The 15,878-nt window shown below is 32.2% G+C and overlaps 1 protein-coding gene across 3 annotated transcripts in view; it reads right to left on the bottom strand.

The window, feature by feature from the left end:
* The window catches only part of dmd.3 (LOC105946662), a 1,093,908-nt gene that overhangs the window by 594,377 nt on the left and 483,653 nt on the right, over window positions 1-15,878 (bottom strand). For all 3 annotated transcript variants that reach the window (XM_031897001.1, XM_031896997.1, XM_031896998.1), the window contains 4 exons: window positions 13,051-13,173; window positions 10,824-10,961; window positions 8,852-9,004; window positions 6,877-7,059 (listed from right to left, as the gene is read on the bottom strand). In XM_031897001.1, coding sequence (XP_031752861.1) covers window positions 6,877-7,059; window positions 8,852-9,004; window positions 10,824-10,961; window positions 13,051-13,173 — 597 coding nt within the window. The remainder of the gene's footprint in view (window positions 1-6,876; window positions 7,060-8,851; window positions 9,005-10,823; window positions 10,962-13,050; window positions 13,174-15,878) is intronic.

The raw sequence follows: 15,878 nt of genomic DNA, 5'->3' as shown, positions 1-15,878 counted from the left end.
GTTTAAAAAAAGTTAGAAAAACTGAGGCATATACCTATGACTGGACAATTCATATTTTAACAATATATAGGTCCTTGATCTTTGGTATAAGCATGTGGACCAAAAAGGTTATATATTATGGTTGGTGTTATTTATAATTGTTTAAACAATGTCTGTTCCATTCCAAGTCCAAACATATTAGTTCTATCAGGAGAATGCCAAAAGAAAGAGTCAGAAATGGGATAAGAGACACAAAATCTGTTGTTATAGGACTCCAGATGTTATAGGACTCCAGATGCACTGTTTGGATCTTATAAGAACATCCTAGAGAAGAAACATAAAGGCATTTGCCTGAGTGTATTTCATCACATCACATTTCTTCCAGGGTCCATTTTTATTTCTATTTATGTCAGGGTTCACAATTATCACAATGGTGCCATAGGGAGATCCAACAGAAGGCAGAATATATCCTTTTCCGATGTCTTTCCAGCATCATTTTGCAGTTAAACTTCACAGGAGGGTGTGGAATTTTGAAAAATGTATAATGCCAAAACATGGAAAGAAAGCAGAACCAATACAATGAAAACTAAATGAAATGAAAACCAGTAGCAACCACTGGCCTACTGTTTGTTGTGGATACAGAAAGGTTTTCTTATTCTACATCAACACAATGCCATGGCTGTCATGTAGATGCAAGACATGGAATCATTATTATATTAAGTGTAAGTTTTAGACCAGATTAATATTATTTTATTGTGCGGCCTATATCAATATTTTAGCTATAACTCTAAGGAACTAAGTAACCCTGAAAGGAGTCCTAATTTGTATAAATAACCTGTAGTGCAATCCATACTCTAGACAGAATTGTATCTCACAAGAAAACAAGTAATGTTTTTAACTATTAACAGAAGAATTAACCATTAAATTATGCTACATTACATTTATATTACATGATATATTACAATTGATAAACAGATTTGGTTTGAGCCAGTTTTACTTTTAATATTCCATGAACTGATATTGTTGCTGAGAAACTTTTAATCAACCTATGATTTATTTGGCTTAAAATTTGGGCAAAGAATAGTAAAATAAATATATGTCAAACAATAGAAAATGAAAAGCATATGGAGAACCTTTATATGTACAGTAAATAAAATGAATTTAAATGATGCTATGCAAAGAACATTCCAGAAACATATATGCATTTGACTCCCTGCTACATGGAAATAAATTTGTAAAACAGATATTTTGTATTGCTATTTAGAAATATACATTTGAAAATTCCCATTGTATTGGTATTACAATCAGCTAAGTGGCATAGAAAAATATGCTATCATTAATTTACTATTTATTCCTACTAATCCTGCTCTTTAATCATCGTTAAAGGAAGCTAAACCCTACCCTATTCCCAGCCTTCCCTCCACCCCCTTCACTGCCCTTATTATGCTTTAATATACTTTCTGGTTGCAAGATCATTGGCCTTGATAACCAAATAGTATAGTTATGGGATTTATAATCTGGAATGCTTGGGATCTGGGGTTTAGTGGATAAAGAGTATTTCTGTAATTTAGAGCATCATATCTTAAGGGGGTTATGTAATGTAAAGTGCACAGTTTGCTACTGTTATTACGTATAGCAAACAATTAGCAGGTAGCATTTCCAGGTCACCTGTTTAAAAGTAAACATCTAATCAGTTGCTATAGGTTACTGCAACCATGGCAACCTAGAACTGCTTTGCCACCAAGTACAAGGTACTGTTTATTTATTACAGAGCAAAGGAAATCCTTACAAAATTTAGAATTTTTTTGTTAAAATTGGCTCTTTGGGAAATGGATCTCGTGTAATTTGACGATTTCTGGATATTGAGTTTCTATAGAATGGATCCTGTACCTGTATTTCATATTTTGGATTCAAGAATGGGGAACTCAACTTTACTGCTCACACTTCAATAAACATGACAGTTTGGTCATTACTGATTGAGGTTTTGTGACAGCACGCTTTATGTTGGTCCACAACAAGTTTTTGTAGTAATCATGTTTTTAAACCCAGCATCCAATTATATTTCTCTAATCATCCCATGAGTTTTGTGTGTGAAGTCTTTAGCTGTTTGGAGCCTCATGTTAGATTAGCCACTGATGAATATTTAATAATTAGTTCATGTCTACTGATCTGCATTTCTTTTTAGCTTTGGGCTTTATCCAGCTGAGAGAGAGATAGTTTCATGCTACTATATTTTCATAAAATAGAGCTTTGATAATAGTATTTGTGGTGTGGATGTGAAAATGATATGTCAAACAAATAATGCTTTTGTTAACCTCTTACAGATTCTGCCCTAGATGATGATTTGTGTCATGTTAAAAGTCAAAACAACTTTAATAAGGACCTATCTTTCCAAACATGGGATGACTAAACATGTATTTCTTTATATTTACTACATTAAGGCCAACTAAGTCGATGTTCTCATTTTATGAGATACATCGAACTTCTTTACTTTGTTGATGTGACATTTTGTTCTCTCCACAGATAACAAAAATATTTTTTTGCATTACCTCAATTATGCTTCAAATCAATAGTGAATTGATTGCATTAACAAAATTATGCCTTCAATTACTTGGTTGGAAGCACAGTTACATTTTATCTAATTTAACAGAAAAATTGCATCCAATAAAACACAAGCTTTTTCTCAATCCCCATTTATTAAGAGGTTGAATCACTAAACTGCCCACATTCTACTGCAATCATTAACAAAAAAGCTTGTGTTACAATTACTATGATAATGTCAAAAGTTTTGTTTCAGAGATGCTTGCAGTTTTGTGTGTGTGTGTGCCTGTGAATTAATGTCAACATAGTGCTCTATTAAGAGAACAAATAATTACAGCCATATTATTATTATTATAATATAAATATAAATTATTATTTTTTTAACTTCACTGTTAAAGTGAGGCAAATATATATATTGGGCACATTTATTAAAGATATTAATTGTTAGATTGTTCTAATTTTTCTATTTTCAACATTTTTCAGGACTCTTTTGCACATGCCATATGTTAGAAGAATATTATATATATATATATATATATATATATACTACTACTGCTGTTTCCCGCCTTAAACCTTTCTGCCTTGCTGCCCCTTACATTTGGAATGCCCTCCCTGATTTCCTCTGGCGAGAATCCTCCCTCAGTCTTTTTAAAACTAAACTTAAAGACTACCTTTTGGAGCACTCACCCAGCACCTGATCTGGGAACTGGCACTTATATTGTAATGTCAACCACTGTAACCTACAGCACTTATATTTGCCTATTTGTGTCTGTAAGTTACCCTCCCATATAGATTGTAAGCTCTACGGGGCAGGGACCTCCTTCCTCTTGTGTCCTCGCCTCTTAACTTATTGCAGCTGTATTATTTATCTTGTATCTATCTGTATTTATTGTTGTACTTTGTATTTATCTATAATTATCTTATTAACACCCTATTTGTATTAATATATTCTACTGTACAGCGCTGCGTACATAAGTAGCGCTTTATAAATAAAGATATACATACATACATACATACATATATAGATAGTCAAACAAAATGGGCCGTTCCACACAGGACTTACAATGTTTTTCACAAGTCCTGTGTGGAGCTGCCCATTTTGTTTGACTATATATATATATACACCTTGAGAAAGGTCCAAGTGTTGGGACCGAAACGTCGATTTCGCACAAATAAAGGATTACATTTTTTCAATTACTAAGTCCTGTGAGTGCTGTGCCTATTACTTTTTATTATAGATATATATTTATATATATTGTAAAAAGTTGTCCCCCGACAGTTCTACCCAAATAAATATATAGAGGAACACCTCCGACAATGATATGGTAGTGTTAACAAATATTAGGACTCAAGGACAGCATTATAAGCACCGCAGGTTAATTTCTATATAATTAAAGCTTAGGAATGATGAGCATGTTCTACCACGTAGCATCATTTAATTCTCTGATTTTTTTTTACCTCATTCATTCTTTTTTTCAAGCATAAAAAGTGTTGTTATCTTTTTCATTACATTAGAATTTTTTTTACAGGTATTTTGTTGCTCTGCCTATGTCAAGTTTCTAATGTCTCCAATCCAGGGTACATATTTTTTAATTTTGTCCTCTCTGTCCCTGTAGCTGCATTAGTGAGGCAATTAAGACATTCAGTTGTCAATGCAATTTAGTTGTTTTCCATGTCACTTGTTTTATACTGGAGAAAACCCAGCAGTGTTTAGTAATACTCTGATTAGTTACCCCTCAGATCAAATAAACACAACATGGAAAGTATGCAGATTTAAGTGTGAGTGGAATGTGCTTAGGTCAAACAAGAAGAGGGAACTGATACAATACTACCATGGTCATGATGATCATGGTACACTCCATAATATCTTCCATCAAACCAGGAATACCTGAGCCATCATCATGGCTGTTAATCACATTATATATTATATGTTTTGTACATTGGAATGTGCCATTGTTCAGTCACCAAGTACAATGTGATAATAAAGGTCATATGGTGTCACAATTATCAACAAAGTCTCAAAAGGGTTTAAATAGTATGAATGCAAAACACCTTTGTAGTTTGCACTTGGATCCTCCTGTGTGGTATACTACTCGGATTTCTAAACCATTTTGACTCTTTTAGGTTCCCATATGGAAATGATGAAAATATTTAGCAGCTGGGAACTACTGCTTAAGGATTCAGTGCCTGTTTCTGCTGATGTGGATGAATTTGTAATGTATTTATTTTTTAGTTTACTACTTTTAAAGCAGCTTATAATAGTGCCAGCTTAAACAAGATTTCATGGACTAAGATGTTGTATAAAAGTAATATATTAATGAAAGCAATTAGTAAAAGCTCAGATTAGCAGCATGTTTTCTCTATAAGCCATGTGGGTCTGCATCAGTATAAATTTGTTATGTCAGTTATCTGCCTACACCAGTCATAGAATAGTAGCATGATAAGTATTCCACTAATATGAGTTAGTATTAAGTACTTGAATGAATGCTTACCTCACACGCTTCATTTAATTCTGTATAAACTTGTTAAAAAATACTTTTCTTGCCTGCACAAGCAGAATGTTTCATAGCTATATTGCTTGTTTCAAGTACAATACTGTACATGCTGAGAATGTAATTTATCTACATTTAATATTATTTAATAGCTGGGTGGGATGCACCATATTGATCAGAGACATAATACTATCCATTAAAGATTAGACATAACACAGTTTATTCTTGATGATAAGTGTTGAAGTTGCTTGATGACTTATTCAGAATAGTCATATCCATAATTTGTATACTTTTATATTAATGTTACTTATATTCTTGAGAAGTTTATTTGTCCACTTTAGGAGGCCTGCATGTCTTTTCTAAATTAGCACCATTCATGTATAGAAGTGTGAAATATTTTATATTAAAATTGTGTGCTACATAGATTGTCCTTTTTATATTCAACATATTTTGCTTAAGCCCATGCACCTTTACTTTTATGGGCTAATAAACACCTAAGAACTACCCTTTCCTTGATTGAAATTACTGTATTGGTCTAATGTTGCTGGTCTACATTATGAAATGAGTGAGTAAATGCACATTTCTATACAACTACTTTTACTGGATGCATTTACTTATTGTCTTCAGCCATATTGTCTCAGAGATCTTACATATTCAATAAACATATGCTAACTACTTATATGATACCCTTTAAAGTCACTTAGAAAGTCATTGAAGGCAAATTAAAGGTATGAGAAGCCCCTAACAGGAACTATTTCCATTCCTTTACTGCAATTACTATTATTAAAATATATTCCACTTTCATGGACAGGATGATGCATTTTTGTGATCATTATTAAGGTCTTGCCCAGGTTAAACACTAAAACAGAATTGCTTTTGCATATTCTTAGAAAACTTTTTGCACCATTCTATCCACAGAAGTGCTTCTGTCAGTCTAATGAATGAAAAACACATACATAATTAGACAAACCATTGCTGCCTATAATACAAGCAAATGTACTATGATTGACATTTATATTAAAAAAAAAAAAATCTACACTGAGTCATAGCTCATTTAATGCTTGCATATCCACAGATACTAATATAATTTACTTTACTTATGATAGTGCTATATGGGATTCAAGCCAATAGTATTAAACCACCTTAATAATTAAAATATGTATTATATATGTCCTATATGTTACACAGACCAGATAATGTGAGATCAGGGTGCACAAAACCAGGCCACTAAAAATCTTTAACAAGCCAACTTTTAAGAAGAGGTGACATGGTCAAGTCAATAATACAGCTGTATCCATGGTACTGTACTTTCCATCAAGTCTTGATGATAGAACATTTGGAAAAAAATGACTTAATCCCCAAAATCATCTCTCAGTACTTGCTGTATTCATGATTATAAGTGAAAGAACAATTATTCCTGAGTTTGTATTAAAAAAAAGCCAAGATACAGTATAATGAGTTACACAAGTTAAATATCAAGGGCAAAGTTTTATGCACTACTGACTCACACAACATCTATATGTTGGTCTTTATAATTGAATTAGAAAACAAAACAAAATAAAGAAATTAAAACAGCATGGGATGGATATCTGGATTCCTATTGCTTTTACTTCTCACTAGATATGAATGTTATGAACAAATGAACAAAGCAACAAATAGTAACATGCATTAATATATGATATAATGATTTTGAAACAGTGTTGTACAAGGGTTGGTTATAACATTAGAGGATGTAGTACAGACAGAGGAGGCCACGCTCAAACATTTTTTGAAGACTCAGCAGGGAAAATGGCCACACATTTTTCCTTCTTGTTAGTAGTATTTGGTTAGTTGCAAACAAACACGTTTGCCAATAGCAACTCACAATTTGTGCATAGTGCAGTCTTCGGAATGGAGCAAATTTGCTCTCAATTTCTTTCCAGCGTTTGTTGAGCTGGATCAGAGTTGGCTCCACTGCTTTGCCAGCCCCTTCCTTAGACAAACTTTCAGCTTGCCTGTGCACTGAAATCAGTTCTTCTTTCTTCTTCTCCAGTTCTCCATCAATCTCCTATTGAGTAAAACCAATACAGGGCCCAGAGCAGTTAGCTAACTACTTAAGTAATTTGCATTAGATGTAGTAGCAATACTTTGTCTTCTTCCAACCCCTTGTTTTTAATGTAGCAAGTGAATTTAAAATGCATTACAAAACTTACACTAGTATACAAAGAATGTCCAGTGTAATTAAGATTCTTGGGATCATTGTTTAATTGTAAATTAGATATGAATTTCTATTCATATAGGTATACAAGCTATTACATGCTTTCTATATAAAACTTGTCAGTTACATCTACAGAACAGACAAAGGCCAATGTTTAATTTTATATTGTGACTGAATTGCAAATTAAAGCAACAATGAAGCAAAATAAAGTGATCCAAATTAAGAGTTATGAACTGTTTGAGTGACTACACAGTAACATATGAGCATGTTTTGATGAAAGAAGTGTGCTAATATGAGAGAGGTCATCCACGTACTGTTAGTCATTAGATCATCTGGAACAAAGAAACATTATAACAGAAGTTAAAACATTTGAACATGATTCAAATGCAAATACATTGCCACCTTTCTTTTATTCATTTAAATACTGAAAAGGATTTATTAAAAAAAGATTGTTTCATCATTTGCACCAGCACATAATGTATGCAATATAACATTATTGTTATAACTGTTATGCAAATAAATTATGCCACCTTTAGGCTGGTCTTAAAATTATATATCCCATAGTAAAAAATCTGCAGTGTAATAAACTTTTCATTCTTATTGTTACATATTTTCATTCCATTAATGCTGTTTAGTACATATTGCCATACATATTTTGGTGTCCAACTAAGCTCCACCAGATTGTATAACAATTGACTGTTAACAATTTTTTTAGCTCCTGTAGTAATAATGTTATATGTCAAATAAATGATGTGGGGAGTGTTGTGAACTGCTAATAAATTTGTTGTCCCCTTCTCAATAAGTGCTTCCAGACAGTGTGACTTTGCTGTGCCAGTAAATTGTATTTTGTGACTTTGTAAATTAATTATATGTATGACTTGAAAGCTTGAAAGAAGTAATTCAATAATACTATTAAGTAATGTCAAATTAATCAGCATATACAAAGACAGATAATGATGGTCAGCTAACCAAAATGCCCATATCTGGGTCCACAGTGAATACATTAGTTGGTATATCTATTTGATTACAAGGGCCTGTTGATATACTCAATAGATGCCCTAGACTACATAACTCTTAATATAATACTGTTATTTCATGTACTGCTAAAAGGTCTGGCATATTAATGGACAAGCTAGCTTTTGTTTGGCTCATTGCGATGAAGAATTAGTATTTCAAATTTTAAATAATCCTTATGCCACTCTGTGGCATTTGAGTTTCCTAACTTAATGCAGGAAAACTTTAGTGTAGCAATAGGTTCTGTGGCACCTTATGAATTCATATGAAACTAAATGACCAAGAACACTCACACAAGATTTCTATGGTGCTGGCATAAAAATACCTTAATGCCTTCAACATAGATTTCATATTTTCTGTCAACTCTTAGAGCTATGCTGCATGTTTGTTTACATGGCAATACACAACATAGCTCAAAATGCCAACTGTCAGCATGAAAAGGTTTAGCAAAGCTTGTGAATTTTCCCTGCATGCTTTTGCCTATTTTAATTGCTCTTTCTTTGACTGTTGACAGTTTAAATGGCCCTTTAAATATAATGGACTGCTACAGCCTGTTCAAAAATATTTTTTTTATAGAATATAAAATATTTAGATAAAACAATGCTCTGAGCAGACTTAGTGAGAATACCTTAAGTTTCTGGTTATCTTTGGGATCTGGAAGACTTGCAATTTTTCTTTCAATGTCATCCAAGCACTTTAGTAAATCATCAGCCTGCCTCTTATACTGATACCATTGATGGGAGATCTCCAATGCCTTTTTTCTTCTTTGAGTTCTCAAAATCTGTGTATAGAATACTTAAAGTGAATTATATATACACACCTAGAATATAATAGAATCTGGAATAATTTCCATTTCCAACTCCATTACACATTGCTAGCTTCATTTTCTCAGAATCAATGTATTACTAGTATATATATTATGGTTGATCAGCCAATTCTTGTATACTGTTGTTCCTAATGCATTATCTTCATTGTAATATTTATGTTTAGCCCCCATATAGCCACAAGAGCCCCAAAATTATTTCTAAGAAGTGCAAAAACATTTTGGTAAGCAAACCACTTTCACCTTGGTCAAGAAAAATGAAATCATTCAAATAAAGTTTCATATTAATTATTTATTAATCAACAGGACATCTTAACTTAAAAAATATTCAGAACAGACAAAATCTAAAAACTACACTGTCATATTAAATTATTATATGTGTTCTTCTTTTGCAAGAATATTTTTGTTTCTTATCTACTGGAAAATGAAAATGTACTGTAAAGATGTAAGTTTATTACTTATTACTCCCAGAGACATCAAGTTGCAATCAGTTTCAGAAATAAATTTACATTTTGAATACAGGTATAGGACCCATTATCCAGAATGCTCGGGACCAAGGGTATTCCGGATAAGGGGTCTTTCCGTAATTTGGATCTCCATACCTTAAGTCTACTAAAAAATCAGTAAAACATTAATTAAACCCAATAGGATTGTTTTGCATCCAATAAGGATTATTTATATCTTAGTTGGGATCAATTACAAGGTACTGATTTTTTTCTACATAGAAAAAGGAAATCAGTTTTAAAATTCTGAATTATTTGATTAAAATGGAGTCTATGGGAGACGGGCTTTCCGTAATTCGGAGCTTTCTGGATAATGGGTTTCCGGATAAGGGGTCCGATACCTGTATTATATTTCTTCTCAGCATGAGGTACCAGCATCTGCCCAAAATGTACATTAATCTTGCTAATATGCATTTTATATTATACTGATCAGTGGCTATATGAACCTACTTTTGCTGCACTTCAAAATTTTTAAAAGGTAAGATGTTCTACCTATGAACAAAGTGTAAAAACTCTTTGTGACGCCCCTGCTGTATGTGACGTGCTGCTGTATTTATACTTAAAATATGTATAGAATTGTTTCAACTTTTATTCTAAAACAGAATTAAGCATTTTATACAGCATTGCAAATTTACTGGGTTATTTTGCCAGATAATGCAACTATACAGATGTAAGTAGAAGCAAAGAAAAAAACTTAAAAAAATACAATGAAAACTCAAAAATTCTAAGTCTAATGGACTTATTTATCAGTTTTCGAGTTTGTGAATTCAAGTGTGTTTTTCTAACTGTATTAAACTCACATTTAAAAAAAAACTTGAATGCTTGCTTATTTATTAACATGGAAAACTCGAATAAAAAAAAACTTGAATACTTTCCAAACTTAATTGACTTTTAGATAAACTTGCAAGCTTTTAGATGCTGATGTTTTACACAGAGTTTTAATTTATTTTGCACTTAATAAATATCAGACATTAGAGTTTTTGAACCATTTTTCAAATTTTGTGAGTTTTAGCACTAAAAACCTTTAATCGTGAAAAAAAATCAAACTCAGTTATTGATAAATTACCCCCATAAATTTGTATTACTGTCTAATTGCTATTTTTCCATTTGCTCATGATATCCAAACCATATATATTATATATATATATATATAAATAAAATATTTAAACATTATTAAGACATACTGTATCCTTAACAGTAAAAGCACAAAATCATATAAAAATTTTATATTTTACTATAATATCAACCTTCTATGTATATATCATACTGGTTACCTTTAGAGTATTGTGTTTTGATTGTAAAAGCTGTTGCTTTAGTTTTATTTCTTCACATTTTTTCTCATCGGTAATTTTTTGTTGAAGATTATTTCCCCTTAGCAGCAATTCCTTCACAGGCTCTTCATTATCTTCACTCTGATCACAAAAAAGGAAGAAAATACACTTGAAAACTATGATAAAATACAATAAAGTAGAGCATGATGTTAAAAGGGGGAGACGTTCATGCTCTTGCATCTTCTGCTAGATATGCATTAGTGCAAATCAATGTTTTCTATTACATTACAGTAATGATGTAGTAATTGGCAGCAACTTGGAGGAAGGGAATACCAAGGAATTTTAGTGTTGGTTAATGAACAAAAAATGTGAGTTGCTATTACTTTTGTTGAGCACGGTTACCATTTACTTCTCTCTTGGAAACCTCTGTTACGAATAAAACAGAATGATTTTTGTGTAAAGTTACCCTGGATGTTGCTGTCTTTATACTTGAGAAGTTATTACTAAGGCTAACATTTGAGTGAATTTCCACAGCAGCAATTTAATTCTTTATACCACCATTTCTGGCTCTTCACAAATTGCTCCTTTATGCATAGAGACCATTTCACAAACATTGACAACGCCTATGACTAGTGATGAGCGATTTTTTTTTTTTGCCAGGCATGGATTCACAGAGAAATTCTGCTTTTATCGGTGAAAATTGCAGCAAAAACTTGCCATGAAAAAATTTGCCACAACAGAAGACAGAAGTCGCCGAGGCAAAAAAGTCCCCAAGACAAAAATGTCACTGATACAAAAAATACAGATTAATTTAATGCATTTGGAGAGAGAAAAAACACCCACTGACATGAATACATTTGGAGTAAGAAAAAAAAAGTTGCATGTAAAATTTGTCAAGTGTAAAATTTGTTGCCTATTGACTTCAACGTGTTTCACAAATTTTTCAGACAGATTCACTTCCATTGTCACTACCATTGACATAACGAATAATGATGAGCGAATCTGTCCTGTTGCACTTCAGCATAAAATTCGCGAAACGGCAAGAAAATTCGTGAAACGGCGAAAAATTCGCGAAACTCATTTTTTTTTTGTCGTCCGCGGTTTTTTTTGTCGGCCACGGCTATTTTTTTGTCGCCCGTGCTTTTTTTCACGCGACCCTGCCCAATTTTGCCGCGGCGAATTTTGCCAATGGCGAAATGTGGAAATTAGCTGCGAATCCATGCCTGGTGAAAATATTCGCTCATAACTAATAATGACTAATCTATGGCAGTTTAGTATTACCATTTAGTGATCCAGTTAAGGCTCTTACTCATTAAGGTTCAACCCAAAATAGCAACAATTGCTCCTCAACAGCTCAGAGCATTTTCTCTTTTTGTGAATATAGTTTTTGGCAATAAAATGCCCCAGCTACTAGTCCAAGAACCTACACTGCAGTTAATATACAACATAACTTTATGATGCCACTAAGAACCTGGAAGAAATGGAAAACCTGACTTACATACATTTTTTATTTTTCTTCATTCTTCAGCAAACACATATATTTATTTTTCATTAATTTTTCATACATTTTTCATTAGATCCAGCATAGATATAGTGCTTTTAGGTTTAGTGTGTTTATTTTTGTTTTTTTGTTTTATTTTTAAGTTTCAAGAATTCAACATCTAAGCATATTTAAATCTGCTCAGGATTTATAGAATATTAAAAAAAATAAAAATAAAGCCAAAACTGGCACAGCAGTCTATATTTTCTTTCGACGACTAACTACATCATTTAAATAAAAGAGAAAGGAGATAAATCTCTGTGCTGTACATATTTAAAAAATCTATATATGGAACAGAATTTAAATTATAGCAATTTATAGTTATTAGTATTCTTTAAATACCACTTGACTGTCAGTTTCAAGATTCTAATCTCCATTTATGGCATTTGTGCTTCTATAAATCCTTATTTTGCATTCCTAAGAAACATTTCCAATTTGCTATGACTTACAAATGAATTCATTAACATAAATTGACCATACTGAAGTATCATACAAATGTACTGTAGGCATTTGCATTTATGTACAGAAATAACATCTTAAACTTGAAGAGTATGTCTTTTGGAGCTCAACAACATTCTGGCGACTAAACATTGTAGACTGTAACAGTGTTTAGGAAGTTTTTGTAACTGAACAAAGTATTTTCTCTTATTCTCTGTTTGCCATTTCAGGTCTCCATCACAACTAATTTACCATATCTTTATTGAAGTCTTCTTCTGTAGGATTCACTCCCAGCTGAATTTCAGCCTCCAGTGGTTCAAGCAATTTCTGCATATCAGAATTAAATTGCTCCAATTCCTTTGAAGAAACCAAGGCCTGTAGAAATAAGGTAAAGCTTATTTAAAACAAATTATTTTACAACATAAATAAGCTGTAATTTTTAGCCTTGCTTTTAAAGTAAACAGCATGTTATTGAACTTGTATACGTTGTACTTCATTCTACCACCATTATAGTTTATTATATTTCATTGTATATTGAAAACATGATATTCTCCAAATACAGCATAAATGCATATGCTCTGTTTTATATTTTGATAATGCTTTTGTAGCTATCTATATATTGGGTTTGTAAATTAAATTAAAACAATTATTTTTGCTTGCACAAGACCTGTTGAGTGGTGTACTTTGTGGGACTGTTATATTATTTGTTACTAGCACTCAGCAGACAATATAAAGTATTTTGTATTATATATTTATATATACGCACACACACACACACACACACACTAGTGCTTTTACATGCACCTGGGCTAATCGTTTTGGACTCATTCTGTAATGCTTCTTTCTGTCCCATTATATGTATATAGTAAGGTATACTGTATATAGCAATACTAATAGTAATAGTAAGCTTCCTCTGTTTTCCTGAGGCCCATGCTCAGTGTTGTCTCTTCCTTTGCAGACATCTGTATCTGGTATTCATGAGATTCTGATTGAAATGTTGTTGTAATATTAGGTAAACTCAACAAGTGGTTATACTTTGGCAATATGTAAATGTAGGATTTCAGGGAAACTCTTGGTGGGCCCAAGCCCTAATGGGCACAACAGTATGACAAATTCCATTAGTTATCTTATGTATACCATAAAGCTGCATAATACAGATACCATTTAGCACACATACATGTAATTCTTGTTAAGTGAATAATAGCAATGTTAGTGCATGTGATTAAAACAATGATTAGAGATAATCACTTATATTCTGGGCAAAAGTGCAATATTGTAGATCAAAAACAATTATCTGAAAGTTAAACATTAGCAACAAACACACATACACACGCAAACTGGAACTCAATCAATCAGCTAGTTTATTCAGTCATTCCAACCACAAAGGATGGGATAATGTGATTTAAGAAGGCCTCATGTTTATTTCAAACACCTGCCTTTTTTAAATGAACTAATAAAAGGACCATTTAAATGAACACTTAATGGGTGTTACTCTAGGTGGTGAGTGGCTTTAATCTTATTTTGATTAAGAACAGCAAGATGAAAACGCATTACATTATAAAAATAATTTATCAGCCCTGAAAAAGAAATCATTACACAAATTCCCTGTTTTCATTTCATAAGCAATGAGTAATGATTCTAGCAGCAGTGTGCCACCTTATCAGATTTTTTTTCTAAAAAAAAAAAAAAAAGGCTGAATTTAAAAAAGCTGAATGTGAATTTATCAACATTAATGAAGGCAAGTTCCAACTTTAACAAGTTAATTCTAAATATAATTAATATTTTTGACAGATTGCTCATAAAATGTAAACACCCTTTGGCTACATATTCATGCCAGTTGGGGAAATGATATATGAGAATTTGCTTCAAATTTGATAAAAAAAAAATCATGCATTTAATGTGTATTTAATGTACTCATATAAAGGCATGAATTGTCTAAAAACAAACTACTTAATGAAAAAAATAGAAAAATAGAAGTTGTTTTGTAGTTTGTGATTTTTGCTATTGCTAGGTACCCACCAACCTCACACTTTATTTAAACATGCATCTTCAATGGTATATTATTACAAGGCATGAGAAAATAATAAAATATAATTTTTATCACATTGAGAAAAGTATTTAATGAGTTGAAATAAAACATTTTTTCAATGAAAAATTTGATCATTCATCAAAATTGTTCCATTGGGTGGATTTTAACTCCCCACCAAATTGATAATTCCCAAAAATGAATAGCTATAGTTACATATAATGCAATGCAAGTTATGGGGGAAATAACAGTGCAGATAAGAGTTTTATTAGGTTTTAAATTCTTATTGACAGCCCCACTGCTAGCAGCCCCATTGCAAGATAAAGCAAATTTCCTTGGTAAAACGGCTGGCACAACTCCAGATCACCACCAAAATAAAGTTAAAGATATTAGGTTTGTATTAAAGCATTCCAAAGTTTATTATTTATACACAATTATACATAAATACACGTTTCATGCCTCAAAGGGCACTTAATCATCAGCCTATGATTTTACTTCATTCTGGTGGTGATCCAGAGTTGTGCCAGCCGTTTTGCCAAGGAAATTTGTTTTAAGTTGACTCCCTAAGCTGAAGGTCTGGGGCTTGAGCACCTGGACCCACCGCAACAAGGGGTAAGCCTTTAACTGATATCATCACAAAACTTTTGTTGTAATATGTAATCATTTTTGTTGTAATATTCAAGTTTGTTAGTATTCCCATTGCAAGTTAACCTACCTGGCTAGTAATAACAGGTGCAACATTTATACAGAATAATATTATAAAAGTCTTAGGTTTACCCACATTTTGTAACCCATAGCAATCAGATGTTTGATTTCAAAACAGCTGATGAATAAATGCTACCTGCTCATTGGTTATTATGGCTTATTAGACAACTTGTGTTTAAAAATATCTGTCTGGTTCCTTTGGGTTACTAGACCTAAAGCAAACTTTGCATGTATCAATAAAGTGTTCCATTAAAGCCTTAAGTAACCTCTGATATGATATAGAGCTAGAACAAGGGAAGTTAGGGAAGGTTAAAAATTAAATGACCCCATTAGACAGGTAACTAAAACC

This window comes from Xenopus tropicalis, chromosome 2 (assembly GCF_000004195.4).
Source record: "Xenopus tropicalis strain Nigerian chromosome 2, UCB_Xtro_10.0, whole genome shotgun sequence".
NCBI classification, from domain to species: Eukaryota; Metazoa; Chordata; class Amphibia; order Anura; family Pipidae; genus Xenopus; species Xenopus tropicalis.
The sequence above is the reverse complement of the archived record's forward strand: the minus strand, read 5'-3'. Positions and strand labels throughout refer to the sequence as shown.